General features: G+C 48.7%; 1 protein-coding gene across 1 annotated transcript in view; it reads right to left on the minus strand.

Annotated features, from left to right (window-relative positions):
• SUSD3 (sushi domain containing 3) overlaps positions 1-20711 on the minus strand; it is a gene marked incomplete at both ends in the record, with an annotated part of 34433 nt that extends 13722 nt beyond the window's left edge. The window contains 2 exons of the mRNA XM_082004793.1: positions 1367-1555; positions 20627-20711. Coding sequence (XP_081860919.1) covers positions 1367-1555; positions 20627-20711 — 274 coding nt within the window. The remainder of the gene's footprint in view (positions 1-1366; positions 1556-20626) is intronic.
• Between the last annotated feature and the right edge of the window lie 2339 nt (positions 20712-23050).

A 23050-nucleotide genomic window follows, 5' to 3' on the forward strand; every position in this document is an offset into this window, starting at 1 on the left:
CGAGACACCAGAGTATCTTGGCTGCAGCTTAGAGCTACGCAAGCCTCAAATGGGGCTATTTAAAGATCTCTCATTTATAAGCTACTAATGAATTGTTCACAAGTATTTCACCACTGCAACTCATTAAACACAATGCCTTTAGAGCTGCAGTAGCTAAAAAGCGCAACTTTGTCGGCATATCAAATGCAGATGAGCTAGCAGACTCTTATAAGCAATTGTTAACGAGTACTGGAGCTGCAAAAGCAAATACTGAGAGGGGTAAATGGCTTTAAAGAAGCCCTTTAGGGCAAGGAGAGTCCATATAATTACATCCTATTTGGCAGGCAGTGAACAACAGGTCTTCCTCTCTTTGGGGAAGGCTGCAGGACGGAAGAAGGGACAGTATCTGCAGGGCTGAGTGCTCACAGTGACCTGATGTTGGAAGCGAATTAATCCAGACAAAAGGAGGAGTGGGAATGTGGTGTGGCACAGCTAATGCAGATCTCTGCCAACTCATTGGGAGCACTAAGCATGTCTTGCTTCAAAACTCACCCAGTTCTTCCAAAACCATGAGGACCTGCATCAGAAATAGTTCAGCTGAGCTCCACGCAAAGCTTTGTATTTCTGCAGCCTCTGGAGTGGAGGATTTCTCTCATTTGTCTTTAACGGAATCTCTCAAATGAGAGATAAGAATAGCTGAGTTGTTTGTGAGAGAGCAGTAAGTGTCTAAAAGAGCCATCCATCTACTGGTGATTTAAAATTATGCAAGGTCTGAGGCACAGACTGAGATTCTCAAAGTCCAGAGGTACCATGCTTTGCTTGGGCTTACTTCTAGTCAAATTATTAACAATCTTATAATAAATAAGAAGGCACACAGCGTGAAAGGTAGTTAATGTTGTTGCCATTCAAATGCTATTTGTCAATATGGTAACTTTCCCATGCGGCTGCCCACAGGCAACAACCTAAAATTGTTCAAAAAATATCACTGTGTTTCTTTTACAGCAAAAATACCTTCAGAAAAGAATGCCAGCAGATTAGAGGGTTTGCCAACATGCCTGCACATTAACTGGTCATATCTATACATTTTCTAAAGGGTGCAGCTTGTAGCTACAGAGCCACGTTTATTCTGGGTGCAACACTACCAGAGTTGGTGACGTGGTATCAGGCATAAATCCGACTGAGTTTTTTCTGTGTCATGATAATTAATGATGTCAGAACACATATGGAGCGCAATTACAGTCAGTGGGGGCAACTCTGAAGGAAATTGAATTTGTCTTTTTCCTTGCACAGATGTCTAGAATTAATCCTAAAGTTGCAGGAGACAAACAGGGCAAGATAAACACAACGCAGCCCAAAGGGACTGGGAACGGTTTGGAAAGAACCTTACGCTTGCAGGAGGGCACTCCGGCTGTCCACTGGGTACCATTCCCTTTCCAAACACAGGTGATGACGCCCGGTCCCTCCAGCTGGTGCTCGGTAGAGCATTGGAACGTTATCACTGTCCCCACGGCCGTGCCGTTGCCGTGAATGATCTGTAGCGTGCCAAGCTGGGGAGGGAAGACGCGGCTGCACCGCCCTGCGGAACAAAGCGAGACAATGCAGCGCCAGAGCCAAAAACGAAGGTCCACTTCAGTTTTACTGTGATCAGATTGTAAATCACTCCAAGTTAATGGTCAAAACAAATAACAGACCTCGGGGTGGGCGATGCTCACTGCTCTGCCAAGTAGCAGCCCAAAGCCAAACCCCCTTCGGTGCCATTCAACAGTTCCACTGCTCTGACCCCCGGCACAGCGTTGGGTTTTACTCGTGTTGCAACATTATCTACTTAGACTGGTACCTATTACACATTTTTAAAAAACAGTCATTCTGCGAGTGGTGTGGTCTCCTACGGATTCCTGTCTTGTTGGACTCTGCGTGTTTAATGAAGTACTCAGGCTCGCATCTTCCACGCTGGGAGTATTCATAACATATCTTCCCCCATGCAAACTCTCCAAAATCTAATCAATTGATCACAAATTTCAGTCTACTTGGTAGCATCTTTTCATGATCCTACAGAAACTTCCTATCTTTCAAGAGCACTTCACCTCTGTTAGTCTTGGCTGAAACGAGCCAGAAGGTTCAAAAGGCACTCTGCAGGGAGAGGACAGAAAGACATACACAGAGAGCACAATTGCATTCAACTTATCTCAATTTTCCAGTGAGTAACTCTGCTTTATAGTGTATCGTTCAATTTTAGTACGTTTCCGTCCATTTGGCTTTTCTCTTTCTGTTCCTTTGTCATTCATACAGGTGTTCTTTGAGTCATGGAGCTGTTCTCCTCTCGGCCGCCTAACGTCAGCCACTAACTTTATACACTGGGTTTTATTGTCACAACATTCCTTGTTTCACACTAATTTTAAACACAAATTTTAATGATTGGTCATTAAAACTACAGATACTATCCAGATATACTTCAAAGATAACAACAATAAATACATTTTTCTGGTTTTGTACATGTGCACTGACAGAATCTGGAAACTGTTTTACATAATCTTTTATTTTTAACATTTACTCAATACCAGCACTGCTTCTGCACCAGAGTTCAAGTTCCCTGTCTTTTGCTGGATTTCCAAATTACTTCAGTGGACTCAGAGGTAACTGGGTTGCAGTTGCAAGATCAGAGTTGCAATCACTATGATGACAAACAAAAAAATTAAAAGGGAGAAAATATGCTTCCCACACTTAAAAGCAAAAAGAAATGTAGAGTTTTAATAGCCTCCTTGAGAACATCTTGCCAGAATCACACGTGGACAGCAAATCTATTTTATTTTTAATACTCAAAAACCCCCTCTTGTCATTCACTAGCACTAAGCTTCTTCTATCAAACCACAGAGACAGGCTGACTACCTATCTGCAATTTACACTCTTAAAAACCCCAGCCCCTTGGAAAACAAACCCAAAGAAATCTCAGCAAAAGACCAAACAAAAGCCACAGTGACAATTACTGGTCTAATCTACTAAGTAAATATGTACTGAGGACTAGCTTTTATAAACATGCCTTTTTTAATTCCATGCAGATTATTTCTGTTTGTACTGCCATTTCTTTCAGTCTCTTACTATGGCAGCAATCTGCCTCAAAGAGAGCAAATATTTTCTTGAGGGTCATTTCCCTTCATCTCTCGTCCTTCCCTCCAACATCCTGTTACAGGAACACATGGGATGCGTGCACTGGACAACCTTCCTCCTCACTTCAGATGAGAGTTACAAGTTTGGGCTTTTCTTTTTACCTTAATCACTCAGAGACTTACCGTGAAAAACCATTGTCCTAAGCTGCAAAATATCTGCCTGTTTGCATTTTACACTTTCAAGGCTATTTTCAGATACAGGATCACATACTTAGAGTTCACATCGGTGACAATTCCAGCTGCACGAGATGCAGAAAGGAATTCAGAGCCAAATTTGACTCAAAGTACATCTGTTTAGCCACCACAGCAGCCCTCATTAGATGCCTTCAGCAGACTTGCCAGTTTACCTGGACTCGTTACTCAGCCTCTGCTCTCCAAAGAACAGATGATTTGGCACTAGATCCTTTCTTTCAAGACATATTTCATTTAATCCAGCATTGACCATCCCGAGTAACACGTGCAGCTGTAGCTGGTTCAGGTGCTCTCGACCCTTTCCTGCACCGTCCCTGCCCACGATGGCGTATGTCAAGTGATTAAAACCTCTGAATGTCACGGACCTTGTCAGCATTATTCCTCAGCCGTAGCTTTTAGAGTACTTTTCTTCACTTGAGCACTACGAAGATTTCTAACAGCCAATGTGCCATGAAGCCGTGGATATTTCCTTGCTTCGGCCAGGGCTGTAACAGCATGATGTTGCCCCCCGAGGATCACTCCCGTGTGAATATAACTGGGGCAGGAGCTCCAGAGGCTCATCTTACCGACAGCTTGTAAGAGCTAAACTTTTGAAAGCTTCTATACCTGGCTTTACACAGATGCTGAGCTAGAAGTTCATCAACTGCACTTCATGTACCTGCATTTGGCCAGAGTAGAAATACCATTTCTTCTTCTTCTAAGAGCTTTTCAACATAATTTCTTCCCACCAAAGTAAGAACATTAAATGTGCACTACTTTTTGCTTTTTACAAATGCTTTTATTGAAATGCATGGATGGATTTTTACTGGTATGACTTCATGAATTTTATTCAAGTTTGGATTTAATATCTCTGGATAAAATTTGCCCTAATTTTCATCAGCAATGGTCTTCTAACTACTCATTTGTAAAATCTCTCCTGTAAGCTCTAGCATCCTTTGCTATTAACTACCTATAATATTTTTGCGGTTACTTGCTGCATTCACTGTTCTGCTAGGTTAATTTTACCCTTCCATCTCCAGAAAACCATTGTTTAGGTAAGCTTCCATCCTTGTATCTATATAAGCAGGTGTTACATATAGATTTATCCTTTGAATACTCTTCAGGCATGTTTGTCTGACTAAATCTACTACAATCAAGAATGTATTTTTGAATATATTTATTATATTTAATATTATATTGCCTGGGAAGATCCCCTTAGAAGATATGCTAAGCCACCTGGAGGGCAGGGAGGTGATTCGAGACAGCCAGCATGGCTTCACCAAGGGCAAGTCCTGCCTGACCAACCTAGAGGCCTTCTACAATAGAGTAACCACATCGGTGGACAAGGGAAGAGCTACCAATGTCATCTATCTGGACTTCTGTAAGGCCTTTGACATGGTCCCCCACAACATCCTTCTCTCTAAATTGGAGAGATATGGATTTGATGGGTGGACTGTTGGGCAGATGAGGAATTGGCTGGATGGTCGCATCCAGAGGGTAGTGGTCAACGGCTCAATGTCCAGATGGAGGTCGGTGAAGAGCGGTGACCCTCTGGGGTCCATACTGGGACCAGCACTCTTTAATATCTTCATCAATGACACAGACAGTGGGATCGAGGGCACCCTGAGCGAGTTTGCAGATGACACCAAGCCAAGTGGTGCAGCTGACACGCCTGAGGGATGGGATGCCATCCAGAGGGACCTGGACAATCTCGAGGAATGGGCCTGTGTGAACCTCATGAGGTTCAACAAGGCCAAATGCAGGGTCCTGCACCTGGGCCAGGGCAACCCCCAGTACCAGCACAGGCTGGGGGTGAAGGGATGGAGAGCAGCCCTGCTGAGAAGGACCTGGGGGTCCTGGGGAATGAAAAGCTGGACATGAGCCAGCAATGTGCGCTTGCAGCCCAGAAGCCAACCGTGTCCTGGGCTGCCCCCAAAGCCGCGTGGCCAGCAGGGTGAGGGGGGGGTTCTGCCCCTCTGCCCCACTCTGGGGAGACCTCCCTGCAGTGCTGCGTCCAGCTCTGGAGCCCTCAGCACAGGAGAGACATGGACCTGCTGGAGCGGGGCCAGAGGAGGCCCCAGCAATGTTCCGAGGGCTGGAACAGCTCTGCTGGGAGGACAGGCTGGGAGAGCTGGGGTTGCTGGAGAAGAGAATGCTCCGGGGAGACATTACTGCAGCTGCCAGGGCTTAAAGGGGGCCAAGAAGATGGGGACAGACTTTTTAGCAGGGCCTGTAGCAACAGGACAAGAGGTAATGGCTTTAAACTAAAAGAGGGGAGATTTTGACTAGATATCAGGAAGAAATTTTTCACAATGAGGGTGGTAAAACCCTGTCCCGCAGGTTGCCCAGAGAGGTGGTCGATGCCCCGTCCCTAGAAACTTTCAAGGTCAGGTTGGACGGAGCTCTGAGCAACCTGGTCTAGTTGAAGATGTCCCTGCTCACTTCAGGGGGTTTGGACTGGACGGCCTTTAAAGGTCTCTTCCAACCCAAAGATTCTATGATTCTATATTTATGTTTTCAGATGAGGATGGTGTTTGATGCTGCATTGCTCCTGAAGCAAAACCCAAATATTGCATAAATATTTGTGCAGACCAAGTTTACATCTTGATTTATATTTCTTTTCTGTATATCCAGAAAATATCATGGTCAGTTCTTGGGTTGCAGTAACTTTTAGCACCCAGAAATGTAAAATTGAATACCCCTAATTGTTGCTCACATAGCTTTTGCAATAGCTGCATCTCAAATTCCACAGATTCATGCCTGGCAGCCTGCACCGAAAGGTAGGAGGAATGCTTGAGGAATTAACAGCCTATCAGCCATTTCTACATAGTTTATAATAAGGATCAAGATTAATGATGTGTTGTTAAGTTTTGGTTAGCTTCATGGCATCGTTCCTAGACTCTCCAGCACCCTGTTCCCATTACTCCTCACTGTTTTTCTCCACTCCCAGGCTTGTGCTCTGCTTACACTTCCAGTACTGGCTACTACTTTCAAGCTCAAGTAGAAAACTAACTTGTTGATATATCCCTATGAAGCAAAGGCTGGAAATATTTTTATTTATTTACGTTGAAGTCCAACAGAAGTTGTGAGGACTCTCGCTTGTTCATTTTACTCATTGAAAAGGATTAACAAACCACCTTATCCGCTCTGCAAACCATGCCAACGTACAGCATCAGTTACGGTGAACCGGGACGACCATCAGCTGGCCTGTTCCCTTCAAGGCCAAAGAGCCGAACACCTTCAAGTTCCCACAGCTACTTCAGCATCTTGTAAAGCAAAAGCTGATTTATACAAATGCATTTCTTACCTTGGCTTCACACTAAAAGGATACTCACTGTTCAAAAAGTGTTCAAAAACAGAAGGCTCCGGGGAGACCTTACTGCAGCTGCCAGGGCTTAAAGGGGGCTGATAAGAAAGATGGGGAGAGACTTTTTAGTAAGGCCTGTAGCGATAGGACATGGGGTGATGACTTTAAACTAAAAGAGGGTGGATTTAGACTGGATATAAGGAAGTAATTTTTTATTATGAGGGTGGTGAAACCCTGGCCCAGGTTCCCCAGAGGGGTGGTCGATGCCCCATCCCTGGAAACTTCCTGGGTCAGGTTGGACGGGGGCTCTGAGCAACCTGCTCGAGTTGAAGATGTGCCTGCTCATGGCAGGGGGTTGGACGAGATGGCCTTGAAAGGTCCCTCCCAACCTAAGCTATTCTATGATTCTACCTGAATTTGCTGCCAACACAGAAGAAGGGCATTGGCTATTGCAAATAAACAGATTGTGTCATATGACAAATATCTGTTCTCAAAGTAAAGACACTAAAGTGTAGCGTACTCCATAAATACTTAATTCATCCAAACCACTGGGTTCAAAAATAGCCATATACGTAATTTCCAGGCACTGAAAAATAATGAGTAATGCAAGAATTAAAACAATATAATCCAAAATACCTCTTCACATGCACAGGCAGGATTATCTGTATTGCAAAATCGGTTTGTCAGAAGGAGTTACTATCTGGTTTCATTGTCAGGAAGCTGCAAATTTATGTTTTGCTGATAAGAAAACAGAAAGAGCAACCTAGGTATGCTTGCCCGTTAAACATTTCCTGTGCTCCTTCCATAGTGAAACATAGAGACTAAAAATCAAATACATCACGTAAGTATACCAAAATGATCTAAAATACAGAAATAATTACCTGAAAGCATGTTATCAAGATTGCCACTCGCTGTTTGTGCAGAAAGGGAGCAATCCATGACTTCGCCTCATTATTCCCATACACACATAACTCAAGCCTTTGCGTTGCTTATTGTTGTCGATTTAATGCAACTAAAACATGCTGGGATAACCAGATGCCAGAAAGAGACAGAACATTAGGTTCTATAAACCCTGCAGAAAATAAACATGCTGATATTAGTTCTGCAAGTCTATTTTCTACAGAAGCACGCCTTAGAAATTAGTGTCCCTGAAGTCACAGGCATATTGTTGAACATCCGCAGCAGCCTTGCAGAAGAGCTCACTATGTCGAAAAGGAAAAGAAAAGCAGCTAGAAGTAAAATATGAAATAAAGCAGACGTAGTAAAGCATCTTGTGCGAGGGAAACCGTCTGGCCCCGGCGCCGGTCCCCTCGCGACCATGCTTTCGCTCCCTCGCAGAGCCGACCATGAGTCGTGCCAGGGCTGGGCTCTTCGTTGCTTGAAGTGCTGCAACAACAAACTGATACCAGGAAGAGCGTATCCTCCCACTAGAAAATTCAGACACTGGCATGGCTTTTTAAGAAATCAGTGTTAAACGTGACATCAACCCAGCAGTGAAAGAGAGTCCAGGCTCTTGAAGCTGCAGAGCTTGAACAAGGTCCCCAGCTGTGCCGCAGCCACTGGGAAGTAGTGGTGCTATGGAGACCTCCTACTACGTGGTGGCACCAGGTAACGACGTGCTTCCACCTTTTCTACAAACGCACACATCAGCAATGGCATGATTTGACCTTTCCTACCTATTTCACTGGTTTCCAAGAGTCACTATAAAGCCAAGACACTGGAAAGCTGTCTGCCTTCCAAGATGCGGGCACGGCCCTGCAAAGTTATTCCCCTGGGAGACGTTCGGAGGTCCAGGCGTGGCACAAACCACATGCACCAAAACGCAGCCCTCTGCACAACACACGACTGTAAGGACCACCTTCGGCAGGCACGGCCAGCTCGGCCACCGCTGCCCGGGGCAGCTTCACGCTCAGGAGTCTCATGGCCACCTGCAAGAACCGCAACAGCAGTCTCGCAGGTGGCTGCTCCCCCGGGTCAGTCCCACGGAGGAACCATCTGGACAGCTGTAGAGAGTGAAATTTGAAGGTGCCTACAGAAGACCTCTGTTGGCACACATAGTCTGAAAAAAGAAATGCAACTTGTTAATGATACATGGGTCTTGCATCTGCCTGATTTCAGCATTTCCAAATGAAAATACTCCCTATAAAACATACTAGGTTTCTATTGAAAAATTGATTTTAAAATGGTGAAAGAGGGAACCCAATTTCTGACCATTCTCACATGCCACCATTAAGCCCTGATGGAAATGCTTTTTCAAAAACTCTTATTCTCCCATTGATAAGGAATTTCCATGCAATTAAGAGAGAAGGAGGGAAGGAGAGAAGGAGAGGAAAAAAGGTACTTGAAGCAAGTTTCCTTCTGTGCTTACACATCCCTACTCAAATGAGCTCTCTGCTCACACCTGTATTATAGCAGATACCTTAGGCTTACGCCTACTGACTCCCCCCATTCTTTTTCTGTTGTCTGTTTTGTAGGTAAAACTGATTTTTCAACATGCTGTTTGCAACGTACTTAACAATATGCAACAGTTCTGCGGCGTGAAGGAGTGCTGGGACTCCGACGCCAGGCTGAGGCTCATCGGCTGAGTGTCGGGCAGCGTTGCTTTCCTTCTCACCATGACCTGCCCAGGGTCACCAGCGAGGCGGGAGCCCCCAGGACGAGCGAGCACATCTCGGCACCCTGCGTGCTTCCTCGTGCGCAGCTGGCTTCCGTCAGGAGCACTTCTGAGATTTCGGTTCCGCCACGGCAGGGCTTGGGGAGCAGCTGCAGTCGGACAGAGCAGGATCCTTCCTGGACTGGAGCAAGGAAGGGCGCACGTACAGAAGAGGAGAGAAGCGAATGTATCCAGAGAAAAGAAAGAAACAGCACAGTGCCAAACACCAAGCATCTCTGAAAGATGAGAGGGGCAGGATTGCCCACTAACGCGGCCTCTTCGGCTAAATGAGCAGAAGCACAGACCCAGCTGCTGCTGGATGCTGGGGACACTTCAGCGGGAATCTGATCCTCCTGAGCCTCATCCTCTGACTGGACAAAGCTGGTGCGCAGCCAGCGAGGAGATGTTGTGAGCGAGGCATTAAATCACCTGGTCAACACGGCTGAGGTTGAGCAGGCACTGGTGCGGTCCCCTGTGCAATCCAGAGCTCCTGGATGGCTGCACCCACTTCATGCAGGGTGGCCGGCTACCCACTCTATAGACCTGTGATTCCTGCATCCAGATGGGAAAACACACGGTAACGTATTGACCGCTGCGCAGTCCTCCACAACTCGGGGTGCTCTTTGGTGGATGAAGGATGGTAAAGACTACTTCAAGGTCTTTTCATGCCTGCTAAGGTGGCAAAAATTATCAGATAGCAGCAAGTTCTTGGCTTCCATCTCCGAAAGAAACCCTTGCGCTACATTGCTGCAATATCTTACATCCAAACCCAAAGCTGACAAATTTGGTTCGTCTCTCTACGAATACTGAACCTTTTTCTTTTCACTCTCCTAGAATTTTTCATCTGCCTTTTGAGCTGCTCACTGTAGTGAACAAGATGTACGAAGGTTTAGGAGCCAGCACTTCCCAACTCCACTCGGAAATAGTAGAGGGCTGCAAGCAATTTTAATCCATGTACAATCCAAGCTACGCATCACCCAAATGCTAGATTAGGGTTTGATAGCAACATGTGCAATCCACTCCTATTTCAAACATAAATAATGTGCAGGATTGGTGTAAAATGATTCTTACTCATGTCTTTTATGTTACTCTTAAAAGAGAGGATTTGTTCCAGCCACCGTACTGCCACCTCCATGATTGATTTTTTTTTGCCAATTTACACCAAAGTCAGGTTATTCTCATCTGTAGATTTTACTCTTGGATCTAGCAATGAGGGCCATACTGAACATTTCTCTTCTTATGGGAATAATTACATGAGAAGTAAGAACTAAATGAAAAATGAGATATTTGAGGAAGTTCCCAGTAAGCAAGAACAGATGGGTTTTCTGTGCTTTAATAGTCTGTTTACCAACAGAATTGAAAAAATAGGTTATGACACTTGTGAACAGTTAATAGTGCAACTTTCAAGAACAGGAAGGATCTGTTAAAGCTGAAGCAAATTAGAAGCGTTCATCTATTTACCTCTTCACCATTACTTCTATATTAAAAAAAAGTCATTCTATATCATCAATATCTGTACCTCCACCATGGAGCGCACCAGAATTCAAACTGCCTTAATTCAACCTGTGAATCAAAAATGACCTAAAAGAGGGTCAAGTGTTGGCAAGTGATGCCAACAGTTGCTTTTGCGACTGATTGTTTAATGAACGGGGCTAGTATTGCTGATGGTTTCCCCTCTTTGTCATTCTAAAGCAGATAATAAATAAATTACGTATTTGCACAGTGCAGAGTTTGTGGCCTAGATTCTGAAACAAAGACCCTAAAAAGAATAAAATGAAGAGGAGTAAGTTGAACTGAGCTTTTCACTTGCACTTCAGCTGAGACCCTGAAGGTATCAAATGTCCTGGGGCGGACAAACCTGACGGGCAGGTGATCCCACCGGGAGGCAACCAAAATCCAGAGAGCCAAGCCCCAGCTCAGCGTCCCCACCAGGCAGCGGGGGTCCAGCCCTTGCTGTGCTTGCCTCCACAGCCCCTCAGCACTGCTTCTTGCATAATAAGCATTTGTATTTGCAAGGAGGAGAACAGAAGTTACTGGTTACACAATACCACAGTCTTATACAGATGGTCCTCAGCCTCCCCCGTGCATCTCTGCATCCACAGCCTCTCGAGAGGTTCAAATCCAAAGTGAGACGCGAGTGTTACCCCAGGATCTGTCACCCCATCTTTAGGGAAAGCCAAACAGAATCAGGGATGTGAGAAACATAAAGCAAGACAAATGAATCCATCGACTCAACTCTGAATTTGAAATCTGCAGGTCAGGAATCTGTTTCTATATAATCTTCCTCCTAAAGTTACTCCTAAAGGGAGTAACAAAGACTAGGAGCATCCCTGCACCTTCCCACTGCTGCCAGGTCCCTCTCTGTCCTCAGCCAGGTATCGAGAGGCACATCCTTGCTGGAAGTGTCCTTCATGAAACATCACGCTGGTGGAGTCTGTAGGTTTATTTTCAACTTTGATGATTATTTTTCCCCAGCGCTCATGAATAACCTCTCATTTGTTATACCTGTGCAGCCGACGGTAACATTTCCGCAGACAGTGCAAAGTGATACGTGGGCTCCATTAACCAGACCCTGTATATTTTCCAATGGAAATTATGATGACCAGAAATGTTAGAATTTTTCCTTGTCCATAGTCGAGATAAGAGATTATCTCGGACCAATGCTCACAGCATTTTTCATCGTCACAATAACTGCAAGAAAATAATGACCACTACTAAATAAAACGGAAATGAATATGCTACAGAAGGCCAATGATTTTGGGAAATTCAGATTTCAGCATCCAACTCAATATTTAGCACCTTGCTAACACGGATCAGGTATCATGTGGAAAACAGACAAGTTTTACTCGCAGTCTCTCTTCGGCGAGCCCGTCTCCGTGCTGTACCGGAGCCTGACGCGAGAGAGAACCAACAACCACTTAGGAGAGCAAAACCATTTCAGCAACCTCCCTTCACACAGAGGTGACGACGGGCATTTCTGGGGTCTGGAAAAGGCTGTGGGCACTCACTTGTAGGGACTTGACCTGACACACCTGACTCTTCTGTCTGAAAGGGGATGCTCTGGTGGAATTCTCTCTTTTGTTCTTTTGTGCTTTTGTTCTCTTTAAAAGGCAGAAAGAAGAAAAATGCCAAAACCACATTGTCTTGTCCAAGCAGTTCTAATACAAATACCTTATCAGCACTCATCCTATCAATGGGCTCAAGAAAAGGGCTCGCTGTTAGAAAAGCTTCAGCTCTGTGGCTTTTCACCTACAAAATGGTTTAGCACCTCTAGGGATCTCTGCAAAACCCTTCGGCTTTTTCTCTTTAGAGCAGACTATTTTTTTTAACACCTAAGTGGATCAACTTTATATTTAACCTGAAAGCCAGCTGGTGACAAATCCAACATTTTCTGGCTTCCCTTAATAATTACCAAAGTTTTGTCACCAAAATTAAACATTTCAATAGATCTCTGGTAAACTGAGCAAGATTCAGATTTTATTGCCTCTTGCAGATGAGGAAAGTAAAATAGAGAGAAACCAGCAGCAATGTTGTCCTTTAAGCTCTGGATCTACAGTTTCAATATATAAATCACTGGCAGTTCTGGTGATCCCCAGCGGGCTGCGCAGATGAGTGGGAGAGCTGGGCAGAGCTAAGCTAAGAATCTCTGGATTTAAAGGGTACAGGGTAGAAAATTATTATCTGAACGCACCTGATGGAAAAAATGAGTCTGAATACGATGCCCTGGGAACATCAGACATCTCCTGCTTTTAACATGGTTTCTGATAGTCTATTTAATTTGCAACAGACTGTGTAGAAATTCAGCACTTCATGGAAAAGCCATCCACCGGAGAAGCCCAAAGAAAACCTCAAATTTATTTTCGCAGGGCAAGCAGGTGCCTGTGAGGAGCCACAGATGGATGAAGGATGAGGATGCCCTACCGGACGAGCCGGCCGGGCAGAGGCTGCTGCTCGCGCTCCGCAGGAGCCACCGGCGCTGCCGCCCGCGCGGCCGCCCTTTGGGGAGCCCCCCTGCAACGTCCCGCTGGAAGGAGGGCAGCAGCCCTGTGCTGTTTCGTACTCCCACTCCTCACCACCAACCCCGGCACCACGGAGAAGCGGAGCTCAGCCCGGCTCTGCGTTCGGCCCCTGTACAGCCAGCGCGGCTCTGGGTTATCTGCCTGCAGCAACTGTTTGGTCTGGTTTGTGTACAGTGGCGTGCAAACACGCTCGGGGCAATGAACGTCGCCCGTAAGAGCAGATGTCCTCCGAAGATGCAGCCAGCGGCCTCTTGCATCTGCACAACGTTGCACAACCTCCACGGAGGGCAGAAATCCCTGCTGATGGGGGGACGCGAGGCGAGCACCGCACCGACACTGCCTTGACTGAAAAATGCTCAAGTGGGAAGGGTCCAGAGCTGGCCAAAAACCGCTTCACGCATGAGAAAATTCGCCCAATGTGGAATTTTAGGTGGACCATAAATGCTTGCTACTTGATGATTACACGCTCATTTTTGGCCAAAGGCCCCAACACATAGGAATTACATTTGCACGAAGCACTTATCTGTAAAGAATATAGAAAGCTTTCAACCTTTTCGCTTTGAAACTACTTTCTTGTTTTAAAACAGACTATTAAAGATACATCTGTTAGCTTTCTAGGGGAATTTCCAGTCATACTGCTAAGTAGAACCAACCTTAATGTTAGAGACCTTGCCCGAATTTGCTCCCCCTGACTGGCCTGTTTTGGCTTCTGCAAGACCTTTTTCCTTCCTAATAGCAAACTGAAGCTGTCCCTCTACTTGGTTTGCTGCGTTAAGCTGCTAAACGCACACCACAGAGCTGTGACCCAGCATGCGTAACTGTCAGCAAGAATTTCTGTGAATAATTGATTTTTTTAGACATCGGTCTGAAAGAGTTAGCAATAGCATGCAATTTATTACGGTGATAGAAATCACTCATGGACTGAGAAACTAAAAGACCGATTTAAAAACCTTCTCCGCAGTTTTAGCACTTTTTATTTTTCTTCTCTCCTTTTTGGCTTTCCCGTTCCTGGGCTTCACCCATGACAGCAGAGGGGTATGCAGCCAGGAGCCTGGCCACGGACACAAAAGCAACCTGCAGCACTGCAACGTGTGAAAATCACGCAGCATCCTGCCAGAAACCGTTCAAGCACAGCAATGATTAACAGTATGAGTCAATAAGCACATCTGCTTTTGGCCTCCCTGACCATAGGAATTAGTGAAAGATGGCACGAAGACTGACGGGGATGCCAGTATAAGGACAGGGAACCAGTCCATTGTGTTTACTTTTTCCCATTAAAAAAGTCAATGATTGCAGATGACTTACATGCAGAATGACAAGTTGCTTAAGTGAGAAGACCAAAGGACGGCAGCCCCACACCCTTCCCTTTCTTGTACAGCACATGCCTAAGAAACTAAGACCTGCATCAGACAATTCAGCTACATCACTGGCAGCTTTTGGACGGCCAGAATACGGGGCAAGGATAGTCTCTGATTCACAGTTAAAATGAGTGAAAAACTTGGTCCCAATCTATATTTCTGTATTTATTAACAATAACAGGCCAAACACCAGAGCGCTCTCTCGCCTACGCAAAACTGCCACCGGCTTCGTAGAGCACCTCTTTTTAGAGCAAAGCGGAACCTGTGTGTCCAGTCCAGGTACCTCTTTTGACCCAACCAACTAGCAAAGGTCACAGTCTCGGAGATCACTGCAGTGCTGAGGAGAAACTCTCCCAGCTATAATTCTGCTCTTTTCCATGAAAGCACAAATTCCACAAAACTCTCCCCTTGCACCTCCTTTGGCCACCCCAGCCCAAAACACCCTACCGAACACCGTTTCCCAGCCCGCACACGCCCTCAGGTTTCTGTACGCCACCTCCTCCCTCCACCCAACCTGGCTCCCGTCCCCATTTTCACCCCTCCTCAAAATCATTCCCAACCAAGGACGCCCTCCTCAGGAGACTTGCACACGTGAGCAGCACTGTCTTTGGCTTTATTTCATGCCAGAAATAGTAGCATCATAATCAATTCCAGCTCCGTTAGAGGAGAAGCAAGCAGGTAGCCCTTCTTCTTCGCCCGAGCGCGTTTCCACCAGCCACTGCTGCTTCGGTTCCGCTGACGCAGCTGCGGGCGCTGCCTCCCCGAGCAGCCCGGGGCTGCTGGGCCGGCGCCTCTGCCTCTGCCCAGCAGCTTCTGCCCTGCAAAAGCTTGTACGTAAACCAGGCACCAGCTCAACCTCGTCTCTGAGACCCTCAAGAGATAGAGGAATTGATTTATTTTGGTGAGCGGTTGCTCATTCTGCAACTTCTGCATTTCTCACCGTCATCGTACAACACAACAAAGCACGAAAGAGGCAGACTTCCACCAAGACTGCAAAACCATCTCTCTGTCACACTTTTGATCCACTGAGCTAGTCAAAACGGCTCCTCAGAATAACATGCTTGCTTATCTGTGACAGCATTTGAAAGACAGTGTGTCAATAAAATGCCCAAGTGAAAACTAGCAACTGTCCTACATGTTGGCTTGTTCCCATCAAATTACTGAAGGCAAGATTCTGTAGTGCCAGGCACATTAAAAATCAGTGGCAATCGTGACTAAATAAGCTCAGCAGTGCTAATTTCAGCACCGTTAAAATTCTCTTTGTTGTAGAGTTGCAGACTTGCATTGGGAGGCTCTGCTTTCTCACGGGAGCCCAAAGACCTCGGTGGAACAGTCCAACGGGCAGCGTTTTGGCCCTTTAAAATGCACCACATTTCTGGTCACAACTAACCCAGGAAGTGCTGGATTATCTGATGTTACTTGGGTGGGTTTGTTTTCTGTGTTTTGCGGCTGAATTCTGACATTTGAAATATCAGTGTTTTGGGTCCAAAACATTCATCTCACTTCACTCCTTAGCTGATATTCAGAAGTCTAGACATAATTCATCTCTATAAGCCAGGTAATTTAAGAGTAGCTAGGACAAAATACTGGAGAACACCATAGGGAACAATCTTGCACCACGGAGGACTGTGCCAGAAGACCTAATAACTCTTTTCCTTCTCTATTTTGTACCATTCTAGAGTTTTTATGACAAGCACAAAAATCATTCTCTCAAAGCAGTAACAATGCCTGGTGCAAATGCCTAACCACTAAGATTAGCATCTTGCAGTACGGGAGATAAAACCAATTAGCTGAAATTCTGCAACTGTCACTTCTTTTACTTTATTTAATAAAAGGTTTCACTTCGATCTCATGGGAGAAAAAGGAAGGAGAAATAACCTTGAAGAAATTCCAAGCCCATATGTTCCAAGTTGTGTCACGTTCTGCCCTGTGGAAATGGAAATTCAGGATCAATGTTTTCTTCCCCAGCCTCAGGATCGCAGGAACAAGCCGAGAAACCTCCTTGCAGCCTTTCTGCAGAGCAGCAGTGCTTTTGGCTTTGAAGAACAACGTTGCTTTTGCTTTCCTGGAAGAGTAACCCTAAGTTCTCAGTGACATGATTTCACAGTTTCTGCACTGGCAAGGAAACTCACTTGAGAAAAAAAAAGTTGCTCATACCAAAAGACTACACATCTCAAGTCATGCCAAAGATACATCCAGCCTGGTACCCACATCCCACCACGGCCACTGGAGAAACTACCTGGTGACACCACTCCCACCCTCCAGCAAACTGCAGCTTGTGTCCGCCCTAAGCCAGAGCTCATGTCTCTTCCCTTAAACAGTGTCTGCTAGGTAATTTCTTCCCCGACTTGGTCTGGAGGTAGGATTCACAGCGTCCTGCAGCACATCCCACCTTACCTTAGGCAGCCTCTCTTCTTCCCTGGTTTGGGAAGGCAGAGGGACGAAGCAGAACCACAACTACAGACAGCAACCCAGCAGCAAGAGACCTACGAATTCATAACCGGCATAACCATTGTTTCTGTCGCGTTCTGTATTTCTTTCTACATTGACCCTTGTCTGTGGCTGCACCGATGCATTTGTAGATGCACCGGTATGTTTATAGAAGTGTGTGCTGCCCCAGCCTGAAAGAGCCACGGGATTGCATCGAGGAATGACGGAGGGATCGCTGCAAAAACAAGGTACCACCCTGGAAAAAGAGAGGGCCAGAGCCCCCAGCTTCCGCAACATGGAGACTAAAAATAATGATACACCTTCGTAACTCCTTCCTCTTTTTCCTATTTCACCCAAAGAGCCCCCAGTATAACTTGAGCAGCTTCAGAGGCAACAGCAACTCAGTGGCAACGCAGCGGCTGGGCTGACAGCAGCACCCTCGCTTCATGGCAATTCCTGCAGGGCAGGAAAGCACTCAGGTCATGGCTGACATGAGCGTTTCAGAATTTCAGAGGCTTTTCCAGGTAATATAACAAGCCTGGCAAGAGATGGTCGATGAGTATCTGCCCATAGTAAACTACCACAGGAAGTCAATAATGCTGTAATGCTGCTGTGACAGCAAAACAACCACAGTACGGTACAGTACACGCAAAAGCATCTGTATCATTTAAAAATGTAAGAGGCTGAACTGAAGAAGGCTTCTTCTCAGCTTCAAGACTTTTGCTGCACTCTTCCCCCACCCCACGCTCCTGCTCTGCACATCTGCCCTTCTGATACGCAGAACGTATGAGCAACACGCCGACCTTCCCAGGCTGACCTTCCCACGCAAGGTGCAAGTCGGGCTCCTACAGCCGCTCTGCAAGTGGGCTGCTGACCTCCTCAAGCACAGGGTGTATCATTCTCCCTGCTCGAGGCGAGACTGTCAGAGGGAGAAAGCAGTCCTCAGAAAGTCGGTAAGACCAGGAAAAACAGAGGGTGTCTAAATTTCCCAGCTGTGCTTCGGGAAGCTGTTAAGACCCCCTAAGTGCTACAGGCATCAGGCTGTGCCAGGGAACGTCCTTTAACTTCTCTCATTCACGCGTTAATTCAAATGGAAATCTTGCCACATTTTTTTTTTTCAGCCTCTGCAAAAGGAACGCGTGAGGAAGTTTGTCCGTGCAAATCTTTATTATCGCCCTATTGCTCAGGGCCTGAAATTTTACAAGGGGGGCACTCAGTCAAAGCAGCGTCAAAAATGATCACCAGTAATAGCATGATACAATGAGAGGTACTGAGTAACAGTTGTCATCAGCTTTCTCTAGAGGTCACTTCTCCAGCAAATCCTGCTGCATAAATAACAGTCACATTAAAATTAAGCATCCTGAACAACAGTTTAGTTTAAAATTATACAAGTAGTCATAATTTTAGCTAGCTATGCCACTCAGCAGCACGTCCACTTAACTCAGTGCATTTGTAGTAACAAACAGATATTTAGCAAAGGTGAAATCTGCACAGATAGTGACAGCCAAGACAAACCTCCATAAAGCAGCAAGGCAATGAGAGGAGAGGGGACGAGCGATCATGACACCCAGCAAAGGTCTGGCAAAGCCCTGTGTGCCGCAAGCATCTCCGCTGGTCCTACAACAGATGCAGCAGCTGCATGCAGGCATAGCCATGTCCTGATCCTGCGTACTCCCTTTTTACTCCAACTTGGCACGCTACCAAGAAGCCCTGCTCCACAGTTTTTGTTGGTTTGGAAAAATGGTGTTTGTTGTTCTGGCTGGAGACATGGCTGAGAGAAGCCAGGTTTGTAGATACCTGAGGGATTAACCCAGGGTGGAATTCTAGACTGAATGCCAAATTTCTTTTGTGGATCACACATTTCTGGGAGTTATGCCACAGATGTGCACAGGGCAAGATTAGCCTAGGCAGCAACAGAAAGGCTGAGGGTAACATGGGACATGCCACTTCCAAACCTCACCTTCACTGTGGGCAAAGCCAGCCCCAGAAGACAATTTGACAGAACAAATAAAAGCAGCCCAAGATACATGATTTTACAAAAGGAAAATGTCAATAATTCATTAGCATCAAACTAGAGCAAAAACGTCTACACTTGTGTTTGAGTTGTTAATTCTCTAAGTAGGTTTCCCAGAACTTGTTTCGCATTCTTAAAATGAACTGCTCTATTAAATTCAAATTAAATGCACAGTTAAGCACATTCAGTGGATGCAATTTAAAGCATTGCTACACTTTTAGCCCAAACGCGTTTGCTCATTTCTATCAGCACAGCAAAATCGGGCCATTGATAACGTCTGGTAGAACCACACGCGCAAACTGGGTGGCGGGGATACATGGGGTAGCCTCCCTGCCGCGCTGCCGCCCCGATGCGATGTGCGCATCCCACCCTGCCAGGGCCAGACCCTCTGTCAGCTCCCGTTATCATCAGGTTAATCGGGCCCTTCCCAGCCAAGGAGGTTCTGAAGGGATGTTATGATTTACGCGATCAGATTGAATAACAAAACTGAGGGGGAAGAGACAGAAGCTGGAGGAGAAAAGCCGTGACCGGTTTCCCCTTGCACTCCTCGGTGTACTATCCTATTCCATTAAAGCACCGACACCTTCGTTTTCCACCCAGCCAACTCCCGTTTCGCCACAGACGATCTCGATCTCTCTTTGAGGACCAGCAGCTTCCAGCAGGCTGCAAGGGGAGCCCGGCCGTTCCCTTTCCTCCTTGCAAGTCCGTTCGGTTTCCCGTCTGCCCAGCCGTCACAGCAGCGGGTCGCTCGCCACCGCGCCCACCCGACTGAGCCGACCCCAAGCCCCCTTAAATCACCCCGGCGCTTCCTACCCGGAGCAGGGAAACCACCGCGGAGGCCCGGGCAGCGGCCGCCGCCCCCACGCCGGGCACCCGCGCAGGGCGCCCCGTCTCCCCAGACTGCCCCGGGGCTCCGGCAGCCTCCTCCGGCGGCACTCTGAGGAGGGGGCTGCTGGACGAAGCCCTGCTCGGACACACGTCCCTGGGGGTGCCCGGGGCGGCCCTCGCCCTGCCCGGCCCCGCACGCCGGGGCTGGCCCGCAGCCCCCCCCGCCGGCGCCGTCCTGCCCCGCTCGGCCCCGGGACGCAGCCCCCGCAGGGCTGCCTCAGGGCCCCGCCGCCCCCCCGTGCCAGGCGGCTCCCGGACCCTCGCCCCGAGGCGTTGTGTCCCTGAAAACTTCCGGGGGAGGCAGGGGTACCCCCCTGCCCTCCGCGGCCGCAGGCACCGGCCCGGCAGCCGGCACAGGGGATGACGGGGAGGGGGCCCTGCCTGGAGAGGGGGGTGCGGCGCTGCAGGGGAGGTAACGCAACCCTGCCCGGGGGTCCCTGTGCCGGGGGACACGCACCGCTGCCCAGCAGGTCCCGCATCCTACCCCGGGTACCCCGCACCCTACGTGGAGGGTGTCCCGCACCCTGCCCGGCTCCGGCGCTGCCCCCGCCGGCAGCCCTGCCCCCCGCTGCGGCACAGGAGGGAACTTGTGCGCGGAACGATGCGGGACCCTGCGCGGCCGGGCACGACGCCGCGCTCCTACCTGTGTATCGGCGGGGGCCGTCGCCGTCCCGCCCGGGCGCGGCGGTCCGCGGTACGTCCCGCCCCGGCGCCGTGGCTGCCGGCATGGCTCTGCCAGCCCCGCCGCGCCGCCCGGCAGGTGCAGCCCGCGCCCGCCTCCGCCCGCCCTCCGCCGGGGCCGGGGGGCCGGGCCAGGGGGCCAGGGGCAGGGCCGCCGTCCCGCCGCCGCAGCCGCCGCCGCCAGCCCGCGGCCGGCGCCCGCCCCGCGGCCGCTCCGCCGGCACCCGCGGAGCGGGAGGGGGAGGAGGGGCAGGAGGGGGAGGAGGAAGGCGGGAGGCGGCGGCTGCTCGGGGCTGGCGGGAGCCGAGGCGCCGTGCGGCCCCAGGGCACCGGGCAGCGCCGTGCTGTGACACCCCTCTGTGGTCGGGTCTGCCCCCACCGGCTCCCGGGGCTCGGCCCGGCCCGCACGGCGGCCCCGGAGCGGCCTGGCGGGGATGCGGCACCACCCCGCGGCGCCGGGCAGGGGGCTGCCTGCCCCCCGGTGCCTGCCCTGCCTGCCCCCCCCTGCCTGCCCCCCCCGCCTGCCCCCCCTGCCTGCCCCCCCTGCCTGCCTTGCTGCCCCCCGCTGCCAGCCCTGCCTGCCCCCCGCTGCCTGCCCCCCGCTGCCTTCCCTGCTGCCTGCCCTGCTGCCAGCCCTGCCTGCCCCCAGCTGCCTGCCCTGCTGCCAGCCCTGCCTGCCCCCGGCTGCCTGCCCTGCTGCCTTCCCTGCTGCCTGCCCTGACTGCCCCCGCTGCCTGCCTCCTGCTGCCTGCCCTGCTGCCTGCCCTTCCTGGCCTCCCGCTGCCTGCCCTGCCTGCCCTTCAGCTGCGTGCCTGGGGGCCTGCCTGCCCCCACTCCGACCGGGCCGGCGCTTGCAGCCCGGAGAGCCTCAAGAGGGGTGGGCTGGTCTTACGGGCCTGGTCTTCCCTGTACAAATGCGCTGCTCACCGCTCATTGTGCCATTATGTTCCAGGAGCTGCACCTTCCACGTAGACGCAGCTTACGGTCTTCAAAGTTGTGTTTACTTTCACTGGGATCTGAAACTAAACTCACTGGGGAGTGCCGAGATACCTATCCGTCTTCCTACCTGGGAGCTGGACAGCACACACCAACGTGCACAGGCTATTCAGTGAACCCCAAGCATCCTGGCACGCGCTCCGTGTGTAATACTATGCCTGTCACATCCTGGCCCTATCACCCACGGTCGCTTATTACCCTGGCAGCATTACCTCGAATGGGTGAGTCTGGGTCTCGGCAGCGCTCTGTGAGATGTTGATTTGCTGACAGTGGCAGTAGGTGCAGAAAAGTACTTCAGCGGTTTGCACTGTGTGTCCAGGAAAGCAAGAGGAGGAACAGCAGGCTCTTCTGAAGGAGCTCTGCTTGATGGTGCTGAGCATATGGGCTGGGGCCCACACTAAGCGCTGCGGCTATTAACACTCACTCCACGTTTTTTACCCTCTCATTATTTTTTTCACATGGAATTAGAAGAAAAAAAGTCTGCAGGAGCAGATTGGAGAGATGAAATTCCAAGATGCACCAAACCCGAATAGACTGAGAAAAATCTCCTAAGGCTCTTCTGGCAGCATCAAATGGAGCAGGATCGTACCCACGGGTAGTGGTGACACAGCTACTCTGTGCTACTGGACATAGCACTCTTTCCCATGAGCTTATTTGGCAGGGAGTCCATAGAAATATTGCAAATATAAGGGACTGCTATTTCCATCTCTACAACTAAAACACATTTTAAAAGTAATACTTGGTCACATTATAGCAAAAGAACAGCATTTTTCAAAATGCTGCAGCTTATGAATTAGGTCTGCATTTCCACTAATGCTGAATACTCATAAATCTAAATTAAGTCAACAAGGACCTGTAGCTCCTGCAATTAAGTCCTTCATGTCTGTGAAGCCAGAGGAATACCAAAAACAGATAAGTGATTTTTTCCTTAAGCCATTGTTACTGCAACTGCTATTATACAATTAAAGTTGAACACAACTCCGTTGCAAGTCAAATTTTTTCTTACAGAAGCAAGTTCAGAAGCAGCATCTGAATCCCACTCACCTCATTTAGCTTTTCTCTGTCACGGAGGTCATGGCCCAGCAGAGGTGGTTTTGCGTAGCGTGCTCTGGAGCACTGCAGGCAAAGAGCAGCCCTGGCTCTGGCTGTAACCTCCCCGCAGGTAACTCGTCTCCCCGGCTTCGGGGCGAGTGCTTGTGTGGGGAAGCTGTGGGGACCTAGTGCTTGCCATCAGCGGAAGTCTTGCTGATGATTTTAATGGAGAAGGTGGCCCATTCCATTGACCCAATGTCTACAATCTTTAATTAAAATCCACCTGTAATAAAAGGAATTTTTGCCCGAGTAAGGTGCTGCCTATCTGCCATCATGAATAACGGCAACATGATTTTGC

This window comes from Phaethon aethereus (genome assembly GCF_964289735.1).
Source record: "Phaethon aethereus genome assembly, chromosome: 11".
Taxonomy (NCBI): Eukaryota; Metazoa; Chordata; class Aves; order Phaethontiformes; family Phaethontidae; genus Phaethon; species Phaethon aethereus.